The following is a 15,758-nucleotide window of genomic DNA, read 5'->3' as shown; positions in this document are numbered from 1 at the left end:
CACATCCATAAAGCCAAGCTATTTATAATGAGGGCGATCCCAAAAGCGTTCGAACTTAACCCTTCATTCAAACTTCACGGCAAGTTAATAATTTAGGCTTTTTGATGGAACTCTCAATATTTTTCCGTATTGTATAGAAATATAAATATGCAATTGCATATTTAAGTTTTTAACAAGTTCAGTCCATGCATGGTTAATGGAAAGACCACCAACGAAAAGATTTTGCAGAGAACAGAAACTTAAGCTGACAGCGCGCAAATTTTCTTTATCCTATGTTGAATCTAATTTTTCAAACTCAGCATCAAATTTGTCAAATTTTATTTTCATGCTCCATTTTGTCATGGAGCGATATGATGTTGAAACCGACAAGCCGGATGGATGAGTTCCGCTGAAATGATAATAAATGCTGGCTGCTCGCATCTCGACAACGTTTTTCACGTTCAAATTTAATGTGCACCTTTGAAAAGCCATTTCGTGATATTTGAAATGTCATCAAGACTGAAATTGTTAATGTTTGGTGTCATTATTGTAAAATTCTCAAATATTATGCACAAGTTTTGAGTCAACATTTCAAATCTTTCCTATAGTTAGTTTTCAACTTTCCGGCAACACAGCAAAAAAGAGGTGGTTTTCTAAATCTAAAAGGCAAAAATCCTTTGATAATTCGTATTGGTAAGGGTTTGCTTTTCAAATTGCACACGATTTTTCAAACCTATATTCCAAGCATCAAACCTTGGGCGAAGTAGGACGCAACGGACGCTTATTGTTAAATGCTGTGAAAGATTTTCTTGCTACAATGGATCCAATACAAATTCAAGAAACACTGTGACATCGGTAAGTGCAAATAAATGATCGTAATGAGGTGATCTCAAAATGAAATTCACGTGATAGTATCAATTTGAATAAAAAAATCCGCTTTTTTAATATAAAGATAATAAAATATAAACAACTGTTCAGTTTTTGCGGGGGAATAAATATAATCTGTTAATTCAATTAAATTTCAAAACGCAGACATCCACACTTTTGTACTTTTATCAGCGAAATTATATTATAGCTAGCGGCCTATTTGACAGACAGAGGGGTTATCAAATTTAAATTGGCTTCTGCAATTTCTTTAATTATAAACAAAGTTAAGCAAAAAGATTTGATCTGATCTCATCTCAATCTATAACCAATTGAGTAAGAGTAACGCAGCTAATGGAGACAATAAAGCTGTTTAATGCAATTTGACTCACTATATGCGAGAGCAAATTTTCAAAGCAATCTTGTTTTATGTTATTATGCATTTATTTAACCACACAGCTTGCAACCAAAAGTTTTACAAAAAATGACGATGAAGCAACCACAGCATTAATGAGTGAATGTAATTTGTTAAATAATACTGATCAAAGCTGTTGGGAATTACTGATCCTTGAAATACAGCGGAACCACCCACCGAAACTATGAGTGAAGGTGCTACGACATCCTCATCAGTGGTGGCGGAGGCGACGGAACCCGTGTCCACAGATCCTCCATCAGAAATTTCGCAGATTCCCCAAACAATGCCTTTGGAATCCTCAACTGCCTCTTCAGAAACTCCGTCGAGCAATTCGCCTCCAAATAATGACGCAAGCCAATCTTCCACAAGCGGAGAGACATCATCACTATCAGAATTAGTGACGACAACAACGGCAATTACTCAGAGCACAACAACCACATTTCCCACAACAACTACAACAACCACAGTTCCCACAACTACGACAACCACAGTTCCCACAACTACTACAAATCCTTATGAGGTATTTTTATCTTTCAGAAAAAATATTTAGACACTTATATAATTATCAAAATTTTTTGAGAGGTTTTGTACGAGTGTAACAGTGTTTGCAAGAAAAATGTAAATAAAATTTAAAAATTTTATCTGATCAATATTAATAGCACAAATTAATCAACTTAATTAGGCCTCTTTATATCTGAGTGGACGATTAATCAGTTAAAATATGAAAATTAGTTTTTACCACCAGATCAGCTAAGATTTAGATTTACTTAATTAGATGCTGAAATCTATGGCTATTGGGTTGTATCATGCGGCACGCTATATCTTTGGGGAAATGTTGTGGTAAGTAGAAATCAATTTCCAGTTCATTCTCCCACGTACTTTAAATTTATTTATTTATTCTCCAATTCAAGTCTCTGTTGATATCGGGTGTTTTAGCAAACATCTGCTAGTTGTGAACCTTTTCTTCTCTTTTTTTTCCTATTTAATTTTTTTTAGTATTGACCGAGAAGAATTAATAATAATTGATGTATCAAGAGGCTTATGAAATAACGTAGCCTATGTATTTAATTTGGCATTGAAATGAATGGTGAATGTCAAAAAAATATTAATTGAATTCTGACTATATGAATTTAATTTATAATTAAATTAAGCAAGTTTTAATTTTTGTGGTAGAATTTCACAAATCGAGGGCTGATTCATGGTGATTTGAATTTAAAATCAGCTTTCCCATGATGTGTTTTGAGAATTGTTTATATTGAATTTTTACTTAAACAATAAATAACTCAAAAAAATGTGTCGAGGAAAAGCCTATTATTAATTCAAATTACCAAATGCTTCAAGAAAAAATCAAGAGCACGGGCTATAACATTTTCCTTCATCATATTTTAAAGTAAAAGAAAAACAGAAAAATATTTTCTGTAAATCACCATTTAACCTGCAGATTTCAAGCGTTTCCAAGTTTGAATTTCATAAATAGCGGAATTTAAATTTACTAAAAGAGCAAGAGTCAGAATTAATTTATATTATTAAAAATGCTATTTGCGACTATTCGTGACAAGTGAATCAAAAAATTATAAATCATTAAGTAAGACCTAATAAATCTAATTATTTTATTTAAATTTACTAAAGGAAACATAATTTAAGCACTAAATTACATTAATATAAAATGTTTCTTTTTAAATTATTTAGTTAAACTGGCAAGAAAATGTTGATCGCTGTTGCAGTATAGGAATGACGCCAATCATAATTGAAAACGATGCAAAACGACAGTGTCTGATTAACTTGGCAAAACGTAAAATATCATTCCAGTAAGTTCCATTTTCCATTAAATTAAAAAAATTAACAGCCCCACTTTGGAAATACAACGCGCACTACTGGACGTCCGGCCGAAGAATTATGGCAAACGCCACTTTCCAGTGGTGTCTCTCGAACTCCACTTTCAGCAACGTTTCAAATATTTGGCAGTCCGGACAGCCGGACAACACAAACAATTCCGAAAACTGCGTACATCTGAACATTGACAAAACTAAAGGCAGCGTTGCAACCACGGACAAAAATTGTTCAAATTTATATGTTTTTGGGTGTCAAGTAATTACAATTCAATCTTACTTTGATTTAATGACTATTTGGATCATTTCAATTGAAGGGTCCAACAACGCCAGCCCCTCCGTGCTTTAAACCACAATGTACCAATTTTGTTTGCGCTAAAGAAGTTAAAAAACACATGAACTAATATTTGATACATAATTAATAAAATTTCCGAATAGCCATCTTACTTCACCACCTTGCCTGATGGAGTAACGCAGCACCTGACGAGTATATATACTTTCTTTTTGAATTTTATTTGTGTATTTAATATGAAAGCTCAAAGCTCCTTGTTTCATTTTTCAAATAATATAAAATTACGCGAGCTATTTTTGTATTTGTTTTTAGTATTTTTTTAATAATTTTTTTTTTTAAATAGTAATTTTTTAAATCTTTAATTAAACGATAACCGTCACTGTAATATATTTTACCTAAGTCTCGTTGGATTTTCACAGGCCCTTCAAATTATGGATTTTGGTACACAACCAATGGAAGAACGTACTTGTTCAGCAGAGAGAAAAAATCAGTATAGATTTAATATTTTAACCACAAGCCAGAAGCTACTTTATAATTTGATAGTGGCTGGATGCTCAAAAAGCGTGTTGCTCCATTGGAATGAAACTACTCAGCATTGAATACCAATATGAATACGCCAACTTAATTGCAGCCGCCAAAAGTAAAAACTAAAGAAAGACCATTTTACATTTTATCATGATAAAATTTGGCAGATTTGACCCAGGCTCAGGGTATCTTTTGGACGTCGGGAACAGATGAGGGCTGCGAAGGTAATTTTGGATGGTGCGCCGTAAACCAGCTGGTTCGCAACCAAGAAGCCAAATGGCAAGCTGGCGAGCCCAACAATGCAAATAATAACGAAAATTGCATTTATATTACGTTGAGTAAAACGGGTGCGCCGCTGTGGGACGCCGGCTGTGCTTGGAGCGAAAATTATATTTGTGAGGCGAGGGACACGACAAAAACCTCATCCAACTCTGAGGCTATGGTCGATGAATGTGGCGCGGCTTTCAATGTTTCAAGAGGTATTTTTCCGTATTATGTCCAAATAGCCAAGTACTTAAAATGACATAATCTTCTTAATCTAATTTTAGATGAGGCTATGTTAATTTTTAATTCAACGCAGTTTTCACTAAAAATTAAAGTAAAAAAAATAATATTTCAAAAATGGTATTAATTCTCACAACAAATTAAGTGTTTCTTGAAATGCATGGGAGAGAATGGAGGATTTGTATTCACACTTTTTATTTTCATTAGAAGTAGTTTTTTAAACTGGGTCAACAGATGCTTAACGGGAAGCTCGTTAACGAAAAGATTTTGGAGATGGCTGAAAGTTTTGCTGCTAGCTCGACAATTTTGCAAGAAAACATGGCCGCAGTTTCAATCTGTGGATCAAAGAGTGAGCATAGATGTTTAAATTTAAAATCGACACATTTTATGTAATTGTGATATATTCAGTTTTCATTATTTTTCTCAATCAAATTAAATATTGAATTTTAAAACTGTAAATTTATGATTGACGTACTTGCTAGTAAGACCAGCTGTGATCAATAAATTTAATATCATTTGCAAGCAGTTTTTGAACCGTTTTTAAGATTTGGCTTGTAAAATTGTTTAAAATGTTGTTTATAATAGTTTAAAGTTTACATAGTAATTTAATAAGATTACTTATTAATTTGTTTTGACAATAAAGAGGGAATGGATGAGTGCGATACCGCTTCTCTTGTGTACCAATGTGGGCAGGAAAAAGTGCCAGATCTGGTAGCAAACATCATAAATACAGTCGAAGTTAACGCGTCTGCGGCAAGACTTGCATTATTATGACAAGATGGAAAAAATTCAAATTTTTATTCCAAAAACAGGAATCTGTGCCTCTACCAAGTTTGGTGCATAAATGCCTCACAGATTTCAACTGTGTGATGGACGTAATCATTATTATTTAAATCAAATTTTTCAAATGATCGCCAAACAAATTTTAGCCCGTATTGCGAGCTGACTATGACAACAACAGACGTCAGAAAATTATATTATAGTGTAATAAAATTTTTCAAAAATTTTATATTTAGCAATTCCAAACGGAGAGATATTTACTGCTTGTGGTATAAAATATTTACATCAAAGTATCATGGCATGGAAAAATGATTTCAAAATTGAAAATAAACTAATTCACTAATTCCATGACAGCAACCATATCAGTCAGCATCATCTTTCTGCTGCACATACGGCCTAAAATTGGCCTATTTTGAAGACAGCACAAATGTCAACTGCCTTGTCAGCTCTACCATGAGTAATATCTAGATCAGCCAAACTTTTGGTTTTATTTTAAATTTATTATAAACCCAGGTTCAGCTGGTCGCGCTGAGCACTCTTGGTTGGCCGCGAGTAGGTTGGGCTCTGGGAAATTTGGGTGGTGCACATCAAGCCTGCCGTTCACTGCTATGAGTGGCTCGATCATTGATGCATACCCTGATAGAAATACTTCCGAATGGTTTTTACTGTCTGTTCGAATTGGCGCTGATCTGCAGCCTCAAAACACGCACTTTTCTCAGGAACAACTGTCAAGCAATTGTTACGCGCTGTGCAGACCTTGAACGTAATAATTGGTTTCCATAAGGCGCATAAAAATAAAAAGGCTTTAGATAAATAAATTGAAATTGATTAAATTAAAAATTCAGCTTGATATTGTGTTGTTTTAGTTATCATCTCATTTACAGAAATTTGAATTGATGATTATTTAATAATATTTTTATATCAAATTAAAAAAAATTGAGCATTTCAAAAGCATATTTTTAAAAAATACATAAATTTATATTTAATTGTGAGTAATAAAGAGCAAACAGCAGATTACAGATTTCTCTGAATTCTGATTTCGGAATGCTATGCTACTGGCCCTTACAATAAGGAATAGTTTCTGATAATGATGCTGACCGCCACATTTGAGTTTCATAAAAATAAGACTGCAGCGTTAGCATTAGTATTAGTAAAGATTAACAATAAGGAAACTGAATACACTGCATCATGATTATAATAATTATTTTAATTTTGTATCATAAATTTCTACAAGTCATTGAGTATGTAATAGTATTACTATTGGTGAGTAATGCTTTTATTGTTACTATTCGAGTTTAAAATAATGTAAAACTAAATTTATACTGCAAGAGTTCCAGATCAAAAAATTTCGTATAAAATATTGAGGATCAAAGAATATTTCTCATATCAGAGGGAATGACAGGAAAAATCACCGATGCCGGGTTCCAATAATAATAATAATTTAAATAAATGATTTTTTTTTCAAATTTATAAAATTTTAAATAAAGCACATTTAATTTTTTTTTTAAATAAAATAGAAATAATGTTTTAATTTTTTGGTTGTTTAATGTTCTTAATGTTTTTTGATATTGTCTCCGTTAGGTCAGCGCGTTGGATTTAAGTTCTTAAATGCGCCAGAACAATACAAATTTAATGAAGATATAGCGGTTAATTGACAAAAATTAAATTCATGATTTTCACAAAGAATCCAACTTTTAATATTGATAGGAAACTGTGCCACTATCAAAAGTTCAGTGCACAATTAAGTGTCTTAAAAATTTAAAAGTTGTGATATACAATGAAGTGAACGTATATCAATGTAAGGAAGTATTTAAAAACAAAAATTAGCCTCAGCTGCAAGACCTTATTTTTAAAATCAGGCTTTCCAATTTTCCCTGAAATTTTAACATATAAAGATAATTCTTCCTCGGCAATCCAAGTTGAAAAAACTTGCACAATTTATCACTTATCTGAATAATGGTAAAAAAATAGTTCATTCAAGACTGCCCTCAAATCAATTGTCCCTTCCTCTGCAAGCAGCTTTTGGGGAAGCAGATTTGCATACATATGGTGATCTTGTCAACAGTGCAAGTTCACCACGGCGGCCGTCTTTTTTATTTTGGGCTATTTAGAGCGTTTTAGCTCTCATCTTCTAGAACAATTGGTTAGATAATACCCTTTTTCTTTTTTTATGATACTTTTCTCTATCGACTGAGAAAAAGATGATAAATTTGTCGCCTTGCGAGTTTTCTTTTAGCTGTTTCCAGAAGGAAAAAACACATAATAATTTCCTTTCCCTTTAAGAGCGGTGAAAAATTAATTTGATTAAAAATAAATATAGAATTGCAATTAAGTGATTCTATGATTGAAAAAAATATTCATACTTTTATGACGTCTGCGTGGCCGGATGGAGGAGTTCCGCTGAAGAGACAATAATCAATTCCCGTCCCTGTATATATTATGCACATCGTGTGTATCACGTTCACATTTAATGTGTATGTTCACCCAGCCATTTCATATTTGAAATGTTATCAAGACTGAAACTTGTCTTGCTAATATTTTGCATCCTGGTTGTATAATCCCAATTGTGATAAATGTGCAAGTGAGAGTCAAAGTATAATCTTGATAGATAGTTTTCAGTTCTGCAGCAAAACAGCGAAAAAAAAGTTCAAAGCAAAACGGCAACAATCCTTCAAAAATTCATATTGGTAAGTTCGCAGTTTCAAATTTATTATACGATTATACTGTGATTTTTTTTGCCCTCTTAAGCATCTACCTTTGGGAAAAGAAGAACGCAACGATTGCACATTGTCAAATGCTGTGGAAAATCTTCTTGCTACAATGGATCAAATGCAAAAAACACCGAGTCTTCAGTAAATAAGTGCAAATTATAATGACGCCATAATATTTTTATAAACACTCTAGTTTTTCTAGAGTTCAAGAAACCAGCGGGATACAAATAAACCATCTCATTTAATTAAAATGTCACATTTAATTAAATGATAACATAAATCCCATTAAACTAACAAAACATCTTATTTTTTACAATATGGAGTTTATTTCTTTTCGTCTAACGGCTTGTTTCACATTGACTGAAATTTCTAATTTATTTTTTTATAAAATCAAGCAAAAAGATAGCCATTTCCATTAATAACAATCTAACTAACCGTGAGCAATAGTAACGCAGCCATTACAGAAAATTAAAACAGTTTGGAACAGATTAAATTTCCTCGTGTTTAAAAAGAGCAAATTTTCTTTTAATGCTATTTTAATCTAGCTATAAATTTATTTAGCAACAACTTGCGACCAAAAACACAACAACCGCAGAATCAATGAGTGAATACAATTTGTGGAATAATACCAACCAAAATTTATCAAGGATTTTCCCCATGAAAAAAGGTAAACCAAACGATGAAATTTCGAGTGAAAGCGCCGAGCCATCCTCGGAAGGAGCAACTCAACCAGGAGAGTCTACATTGGCGGAGGCGACAGAACAAGTGTCCACAGATCCTCCGGCAGAAACTTTGCAGACGACCCAAATGCCTTCTGAATCTACACCCGCTCTTACAGAAATACCATCAAGCAATTCGCCTCCCAATAATGACGCGAGCCAAACTTCTACAAGCGGAGCGACGTCACCTTTGTCGGAATTAGTGACGACAACGATCTCAACGACAGTAACTGAGATTACAACAACCATAGTTTCCTCAACTACGACAGCCACAATTCCCACAAATCCTGAGGTATTTGTATCTTTCAGAAAAATATTTAAATAAATAGATTTCTTACTTTTTGGAAGGTTGTGTACGAGTGTAGCAGTGTCTGCAAGAAAAATGTAGAAAATTCAAAACTCATTATTTGATCTAACTTCATAACTCAATCAAATTAAATTGATTAGGTCTCTCTATATCAGAGTGGAAGGTTAATTGGTGAACACGTGTTTGGTTCCTTTTGATTCATAATTAAATAACATTTTTATTATATAATTAGATGCGGAAAACTATGGTTATTGGGTTGAATCATGCGGCTCGCTATTTCTTTGGGGAAATACTGTGGTAAGTAAAAAACAATTTTCAATTGGCTTTCCCCTGCAATGATGAGATTTTATAACTTATGGATGGGCAAAGCCGCTTATAACTTTAAAAAACGTGGAAGTTGCAAAACTGGGGCGATAGCATCCTCTGGGAACACCCATGGCAATATATGAGACTCATAATATATTAAAATTTAAGTTTGCAAAAGAGCATTAGTAATGATGATAAATTTATGCTTTATATTGGACATGACGGACGCATCAAATAGCCCAAAGATTAAATATTAAAATCTTTAAACAAGACTGATAAAAAAGCAGGCAGTTGGCTATCATTAAATAACAATATTGTCAATACAAAAAATTAGCATTAAATTTCAGTACAGAGATTCCTTTAAAACTTTAGGTGAACTGGCAAGAAAATTTTGATCGCTGTTGCAGTATTGGAATGACGCCAATCATGATTGAAAATGACACAAAACGACAGTGTCTGATTAATTTGGCAAAACGTATATTATTCATTTAAAAAATCATTTATTTAAAAAACCGCAAAAAGCCCCACTTTGGAAATACAACGCGCACTACTGGACATCCGGCCAAAGAATTAGTGCAAACGCCACTTTCCAGTGGTGTCTCTCAAACTCCACTTTCAGCAACGTTTCAAATATTTGGCAGTCTGGACAGCCGGACAACACAAACAATTCCGAAAACTGCGTACATCTGAACATTGACAAAACTAAAGGCAGCGTTGCAACCACGGACAAAAATTGTTCAAATTTATATGTTTTTGGGTGTCAAGTAATTACAATTCAATCTTACTTTGATTTAATAGCTATTTGATCATTTCAATTGAAGGGTCCAACAACGCCAGCCCCTCCATGCTTTAAACCACAGTGTACCAATTTTACGTGTGCTAAAGAAGTTAAACAACACATGAACTAATATTTTATACATAATCAATAAAATTTCCGAATAGCCATCCTACTTCACCACCTTGCCTGATGGAATAACGCAGTACCTGACGAGTATAATTTTTTCTTCAATTTAAAAAATTATATTAAATTTAACAACCGATCCTTAATTATCTAAACTACTTTTTGACAGTAATTATCGTAATCAGTTGAAACTTATTAAATTCTACGAATGAAAATTAATTTTCTCAACGTTTCATAAGAAAAGCAATCTGCTTTGAAATGACGTTAAATTACGCACACCTTAAATTTATTATTGTAAAATTTATAATTTCAACGCCACACTGATATATTTTCATTTTACTTGTTGGATTTTGACAGGCCCTTCAACTTACGGGTTTTGGTACACAATAAATGGAAGAACGTACTTGTTCAGCACAGAGCAAAAAACAGTATTACATTTTACAATTGCATTCAATATATTAGCTACTTTTTAATTTTATCAGTGGATTGAGGCTCAAAAAGCGTGTTGCTCCGTCGGAATGAAATTACTCAGCATTGAGTACCAATATGAATACGCCAACTTAATTGCAGCCGCCAAAAGTAAAGACTAAAAAAAGAGACCATTTTACATTATCATGATAAAATTGGCAAAGATTCGACCAAGGCTGAGGGAATTTTTTGGACTTCTGGCTCTGACCTTGAGTGCGAATGTAAATTTGGATGGTGCGCCGTAAACCAACTGGTTCGCGACCAAGAAGCCAAATGGAAAAGTGGCGAGCCCAACAATTTTGCAAACAGCCAGCATTGCATTTACTTGGAGTTGACAAAAACGAGCGCACTGCTTTTGGACGCCGATTGTCCTTGGAGCCAAAAGTATATTTGTGAGGCGAGGGACACGACGAAAACCTCTTCAAACTCGGAGGCTATGCTTGACGAATGTGGCGCGGCTTTCAATGTTACAAGAGGTTTTTTTCAGCATTATGACCATAATGCATAAATACTTCATAATCTTCTCAATCTAATTTTAGATGAGGCTATGTTAATTTTTAATTCAACGCAGTTTTCACTAAAAATTAAAGTAAAAAAAAATTGTATTTCACCAATGTTAATTCTCACAACAAATTAAGTGTTTCTTGAAATGCATGGGAGAGAATGGAGGATTTGTATGCAAAGTTTTTTAATTTGGTTTTCTCATTTTTTTTTTTTTTTTTTTTTTAATTGAGTAAACAGATGCTGAATGGAAAGCTCGTTGACGCAAAGATATTAGAGATGGCTGAAAGTTTGGCGGCAAGCTCAACTAGTTTGCAACAAAATATGGCCGCAGTTTCAAGCTGCAGATCAAAGAGTGAGCACACGCAAAATATTGAAAATGACTCATAAATATTTGGTTTTTCTTTATACATGTTTAAAAAAAGTTTAGAACTAACTAATTTTCTGAAAAACTTAATAAATATAGAGGGAATGGACGAGTGCGATACAGCTTCTCTTGTGTACCAATGTGGGCAGGAAAAAGCGCCAGATCTGGTAGCCAACATCATAAATACAGTCGAAGTTAACTCATCTGCGGTAGGTTATGCACATTGAGAAGGTAAGAAAGTAAAGAATAATTTGTTTAATTTGAACACAGGAATCTGTGCCTCTACCAAGTTTGGTGCACAAATGCCTCACAGATTTTAACTGTGCAATGGACGTAATCAAAAAACTCAATTCAAAATATTCACTTGATAGAAAATCAAACTTTAGCCCATTTTGCGAGCTGACTATGAAAACAATAAACGTCAGAAAAATAATATTAATCAATTAATTAAAATAATTCATTTAAAATCTCTTCTCAGCAAGTCAAAACGGACAGATTTTTACTGCGTGTGGAATCAAATATTTGCATCAAAGTATTATGGTAATGGCAATAAAGATTTAAATTATGAAATAATTCCTCCCATCCAATGAAAGCAATCCTATCAGTCAGCATCATCCTTCTGCTGCAAATATGGCCTGAAAATGGCCTATTTTGAAAACAGCACAAACGTCAACTGCATTGTCAGTGCTCCCTTGAGTAATGTCTTGATCAGCCAAAATTGAATTTATATTTATTAAAAACTACACAGGTTCAGCTGGTCGCACTCAACATGCTTGGTTAGCTGCTAGCAGACTGGGCTCGGGGAAATTTGGTTGGTGCACATCGAGCCTGCCTTTCACTGCAATGAATGGCTCAATCATCGATGCATACCCTGATAGAAATACTTCCGAATGGTTTTTATTGTCAGTACGGATTGGCGCTGATCTGCAGCCTCAAAACACACATTTTGCTCAGGAACAACTGTCAAGCAATTGTTTTGCGCTGTGCAGGCCTTGATTGGTTCTGACTTTACAAAGATGTCAATAAATTGGCTACGTTAATCAAAATTATGTCAATCGTTTTTATTATTATTATTATTTAAATAGCCCAAGTTGTTTAATTTTTCCCCATCTTCAAGGACTTATTTTACAAGTATTTGAAAACTTATTATATCTGTTCAGATCATTTACACACTATTATGATAAAGTTTTAAATAATTAAGTAAAAATATATATCAAATATAGGTGTTATCAGAAATGCACGTTTTTAAATTTTTTTTAGTGATTGACGCATTTATTACAGCTCCAGTGATCATAAACAGCACATCACAGAGCTGCTTTTCCGTGGAATTGTTAATAAATTAGGCACCGTCTAGGTTAGTGCTGGAATACTGGATCAAAATAATCGTTCGCATTGGTTTCAATTTTGTGTTGAGAGTGGCGAGTGCATCGGAATTAATAGAAGACGGCCCAAATCCAGTCCAGGCAAAAATTATAATGAAAAAAATGCCGTTGAACGTTGAGACGAGTTGGATCCGGAAAAATAGTGGCAGAATGCTTACATTTAGTCGTCATCCTGGTCCTGGCCACCGGGAGCCCTCGCTTTCGGTCCACCAGCACGCTTTGCCATAATGATCTGGTCCACCTTTAGCACTGTGCAGGCAGCGCTAGTGGCGTACTTAAGACCCCAGTACTTGGTGATGAAAAGGTCAAAGATCTTAGATTCAACAGAATTTAGCAAGCTGCCAGACTCAATGTCCAATCCACTGGTATTCTGGCCTTGGGCATGAGCGGACTGAAGCTTGGCAAGCAGCTCTGTTCCCTTAACTCCAGAGTTTTCTGCCAAAGCCTTAGGCAAGGCTTCCAAGGCATGTGCAAATCTCTGGATGGCATACTGCTCCAACCCTGAGCGACCCTCGCCAAAACGATTCACCTGAAGGAACGAAAATAATTTAGTCCCTCTAATAAACCTAAAAAGACAAAAACATACTAATAAGGCCAATTCCGACTCAACAGCTCCAGCGCCGGGAACAAGTCGGTTGTCTTTAGTAAGACCCTTGTAGGTATTGACTCCATCGTCAATACACCTTTCGATGTCATCCATGTAGTTATCAGTTGCTCCTCTAAAAAACAAGAAAATTTAATTCATATTTTATATTAAAATAAAATTGAATGCAATTAATGTGATATGAAAATTTACCTGATAACAACAGTAGAGATCTTGGATTCTCCTTCACCAATCTTGAAAATCACAACTCCAGTGTCACCAACCTCATCAACGGAAACCAAATCAGCATAACCCAACTCTTCTTTGTTTGGTGGGATCTATCATTAAATGGAATAAATTAATGAGCAATTAAAAATATTTTATTTTGCATTTCATTACCAATCTGGGAAGAGCAGTTGCATTGGTGGCTTTGCATAATCTACGGAGATCAAACTTGCTAGTGAGTCTGACGGCCATCATGTCGTACTTGTTTAAGTAGTGCAGGGCCATATCGCCAAACTTGCCAGCAGCAACCACCACATCGGCGCCAGCGTCTTTGAGACCCTTAATCTGATCCTCCAGCTGTGTCTCTTCTCCCCGGCTGAACGACTTCAATTCCTCGGCGGTTTTGATGAGAACAGTACCCTAAAAATTTAAGATCAGAAAACAAGATCAAGTTAATTAAAACAAAAATTACCGAAGTCTCCGTCTGCATAATGTCGATTGGACAAGTGTAAAGGGCAACCTTGGCCTGCGACTTTTTAGACACTGTTCCTTCAACAAATCTCTTAAAGACCATTCCAGGCACAACTTCCGATGAGAGGAGACCACATCCCTGTTAAAATTTTTATTTGCCGAGTTAAATAATGCATAATTTTCTTGTTAACAAATTCTTACCGCGATTTTGCAGATGCGGACATTATCGACATTGAAAGAGGTGCTCTTGTCAGGCACTACCGACACTGAAAGTTCAGAGATGTTTTAGAAATATGTGGTAAATCAGAAGCCACTTATTTACCACAAGCCTTTGTGATCAAAGTTGTGAGGAAATCTTCCTGGCCATATTGCTTGCTAGAAATGGCGGTTTTCAATGCTTCTTCCACTTGCTTAGCATCTCTAAGGTCTTTGACCTCCTTGCACACCAAAGTAGGCAAAATTTCTAGTGCCTTTTCTAGAGCCAGTTCGTAGCCTTCGACAACCTCCGTGGGAGTAAGACCCTGTTAAAAGAAAATCAGCTTTTTGTCTCAATATTTTTACAATATAAAAATACCATTCTTAAAAGGTCCTCTGCTGCTTCAAGTAGGGCGCCTGCAAAAATGATGACGAAATTTGTTCCGTCGCCGATTTCCTGCTCCTGCATCTGAGAGGCCAAAACAAGCATTTTGGCAGCAGGGTGTTCGACTTCAAGTTCCTTGATGATTGTGGCTGCGTCGTTTGTGACAAACAACTTCTCCAGATGGTTGATGACCATCTTGTTCATGCCGGTTGGTCCATAGGCAGTCCGTAAAGTGTGGGCCAACTGCTTGCAGGCCGAGATGTTGCGATAGACGACTTCCTCGAGGCCACTGTAGAGCTAAATACACGCAGAAACGATAATTATGAATGATTAAATTATATTATTATCTTCAATATATAGCATACTACAAACTTAATAAGCAGATATTAAACTTCCTTCAATGATTACTTACTAATTTCAGAAATCTGGTCAATTCTCAGATGCAAAATTTAATGAGAATGTTTTCAATTTGACAAAGATTTTTTCATTGTATGCACTAGTTCTGTCGCAGGTTTGTACAAAATTATAAGCGCATATTATTTTATTATTTAAGAAATCGAGGGTTAAAATAAATAACTGCAAGTCTAGAGAAAGGACAATTTTCATCTTGTGCTGTGCACGTTTAGTCATAGGAATAATCTGGAAGGTGTCGCCGGGCGTAGCACCCACATGGTATTGACAAGCGGTTTTTATGAATTAATCCACTTAAACATCCACTTTTTTATATGTCAAATCATAACCCATAAATTTAATTCTGTGATAGTGCCGAAAATTCGGCAGAATACTCACCCTGGAGCCCTCCTTCAGCATTTGAGCCACACCGGGCGCTTTCGGCACGTGCAACGCCATTTTTGTTTAGCAAGTTTTGAGTATTTAGAGTGGGCGTGCTCACTGGGGATCGCGAAGTGAAAGATTTGTGCTGCTCTCTACCGGTTGAGCGTTAAAACTTATTGTAATTTTTCTGGACTAAAAAGGAAGCATTTTTTCTCGCTAAAATGTAATAACAATTTTTTAGATTTTTTATTTTCATTATTTGGAATGTGAAGTGA

General features: G+C 34.8%; 3 protein-coding genes across 9 annotated transcripts; 2 read left to right on the top strand and 1 right to left on the bottom strand.

Annotated features, from left to right (window-relative positions):
* The first annotated feature begins 218 nt into the window (after positions 1-218).
* Positions 219-5,985, top strand: LOC132196416 (uncharacterized). Its single transcript, XM_059619038.1, has 24 exons — positions 219-528; positions 588-672; positions 725-834; positions 1,303-1,363; positions 1,423-1,778; positions 1,841-1,876; positions 1,941-1,971; positions 2,034-2,098; positions 2,948-3,050; positions 3,105-3,346; positions 3,405-3,470; positions 3,526-3,574; positions 3,799-3,869; positions 3,923-4,019; positions 4,072-4,383; positions 4,453-4,502; positions 4,554-4,589; positions 4,643-4,757; positions 5,052-5,161; positions 5,221-5,283; positions 5,338-5,371; positions 5,425-5,486; positions 5,543-5,645; positions 5,702-5,985. Exons 1-24 carry the CDS (start codon positions 487-489, stop codon positions 5,947-5,949), a joined length of 2,547 nt encoding a protein of 848 aa, XP_059475021.1. The 5' UTR covers positions 219-486; the 3' UTR covers positions 5,950-5,985.
* A 1,517-nt stretch (positions 5,986-7,502) lies between these two features.
* Positions 7,503-12,511, top strand: LOC132196415 (uncharacterized). Of its 7 annotated transcripts, XM_059619033.1 has the most exons (24): positions 7,503-7,740; positions 7,797-7,875; positions 7,937-8,040; positions 8,461-8,503; positions 8,567-8,910; positions 8,967-9,002; positions 9,066-9,096; positions 9,158-9,222; positions 9,604-9,706; positions 9,754-9,995; positions 10,053-10,118; positions 10,174-10,222; positions 10,490-10,560; positions 10,615-10,711; positions 10,765-11,076; positions 11,140-11,189; positions 11,239-11,274; positions 11,342-11,456; positions 11,568-11,677; positions 11,739-11,801; positions 11,855-11,888; positions 11,947-12,008; positions 12,062-12,164; positions 12,217-12,511. In XM_059619033.1, exons 1-24 carry the CDS (start codon positions 7,693-7,695, stop codon positions 12,462-12,464), a joined length of 2,511 nt encoding a protein of 836 aa, XP_059475016.1. In that variant the 5' UTR covers positions 7,503-7,692; the 3' UTR covers positions 12,465-12,511. The 7 variants fall into 7 exon arrangements, 6 of the variants coding, with proteins under 6 accessions (XP_059475016.1, XP_059475014.1, XP_059475019.1 ...); XM_059619031.1 differs by having other exon boundaries at positions 8,461-8,910; XM_059619036.1 differs by lacking the exon at positions 12,062-12,164 and having other exon boundaries at positions 8,461-8,910; positions 12,217-12,397.
* A 190-nt stretch (positions 12,512-12,701) lies between these two features.
* On the bottom strand, positions 12,702-15,603 carry LOC132196418 (T-complex protein 1 subunit theta). Its single transcript, XM_059619040.1, has 9 exons — positions 15,499-15,603; positions 14,704-15,006; positions 14,452-14,650; positions 14,331-14,395; positions 14,131-14,268; positions 13,833-14,078; positions 13,647-13,771; positions 13,437-13,569; positions 12,702-13,379 (listed from the first exon to the last, which is right to left on the bottom strand). The coding sequence occupies exons 1-9, from the start codon at positions 15,556-15,558 to the stop codon at positions 13,011-13,013; spliced, it is 1,638 nt and encodes a 545-aa protein (XP_059475023.1). The 5' UTR covers positions 15,559-15,603; the 3' UTR covers positions 12,702-13,010.
* Between the last annotated feature and the right edge of the window lie 155 nt (positions 15,604-15,758).

The sequence above is a fragment of the Neocloeon triangulifer genome, unplaced genomic scaffold (genome assembly GCF_031216515.1).
Source record: "Neocloeon triangulifer isolate White Clay Creek 2 clone unplaced genomic scaffold, ASM3121651v1 ptg000012l, whole genome shotgun sequence".
Taxonomy (NCBI): domain Eukaryota; kingdom Metazoa; phylum Arthropoda; class Insecta; order Ephemeroptera; family Baetidae; genus Neocloeon; species Neocloeon triangulifer.
The sequence above is the reverse complement of the archived record's forward strand: the minus strand, read 5'-3'. Positions and strand labels throughout refer to the sequence as shown.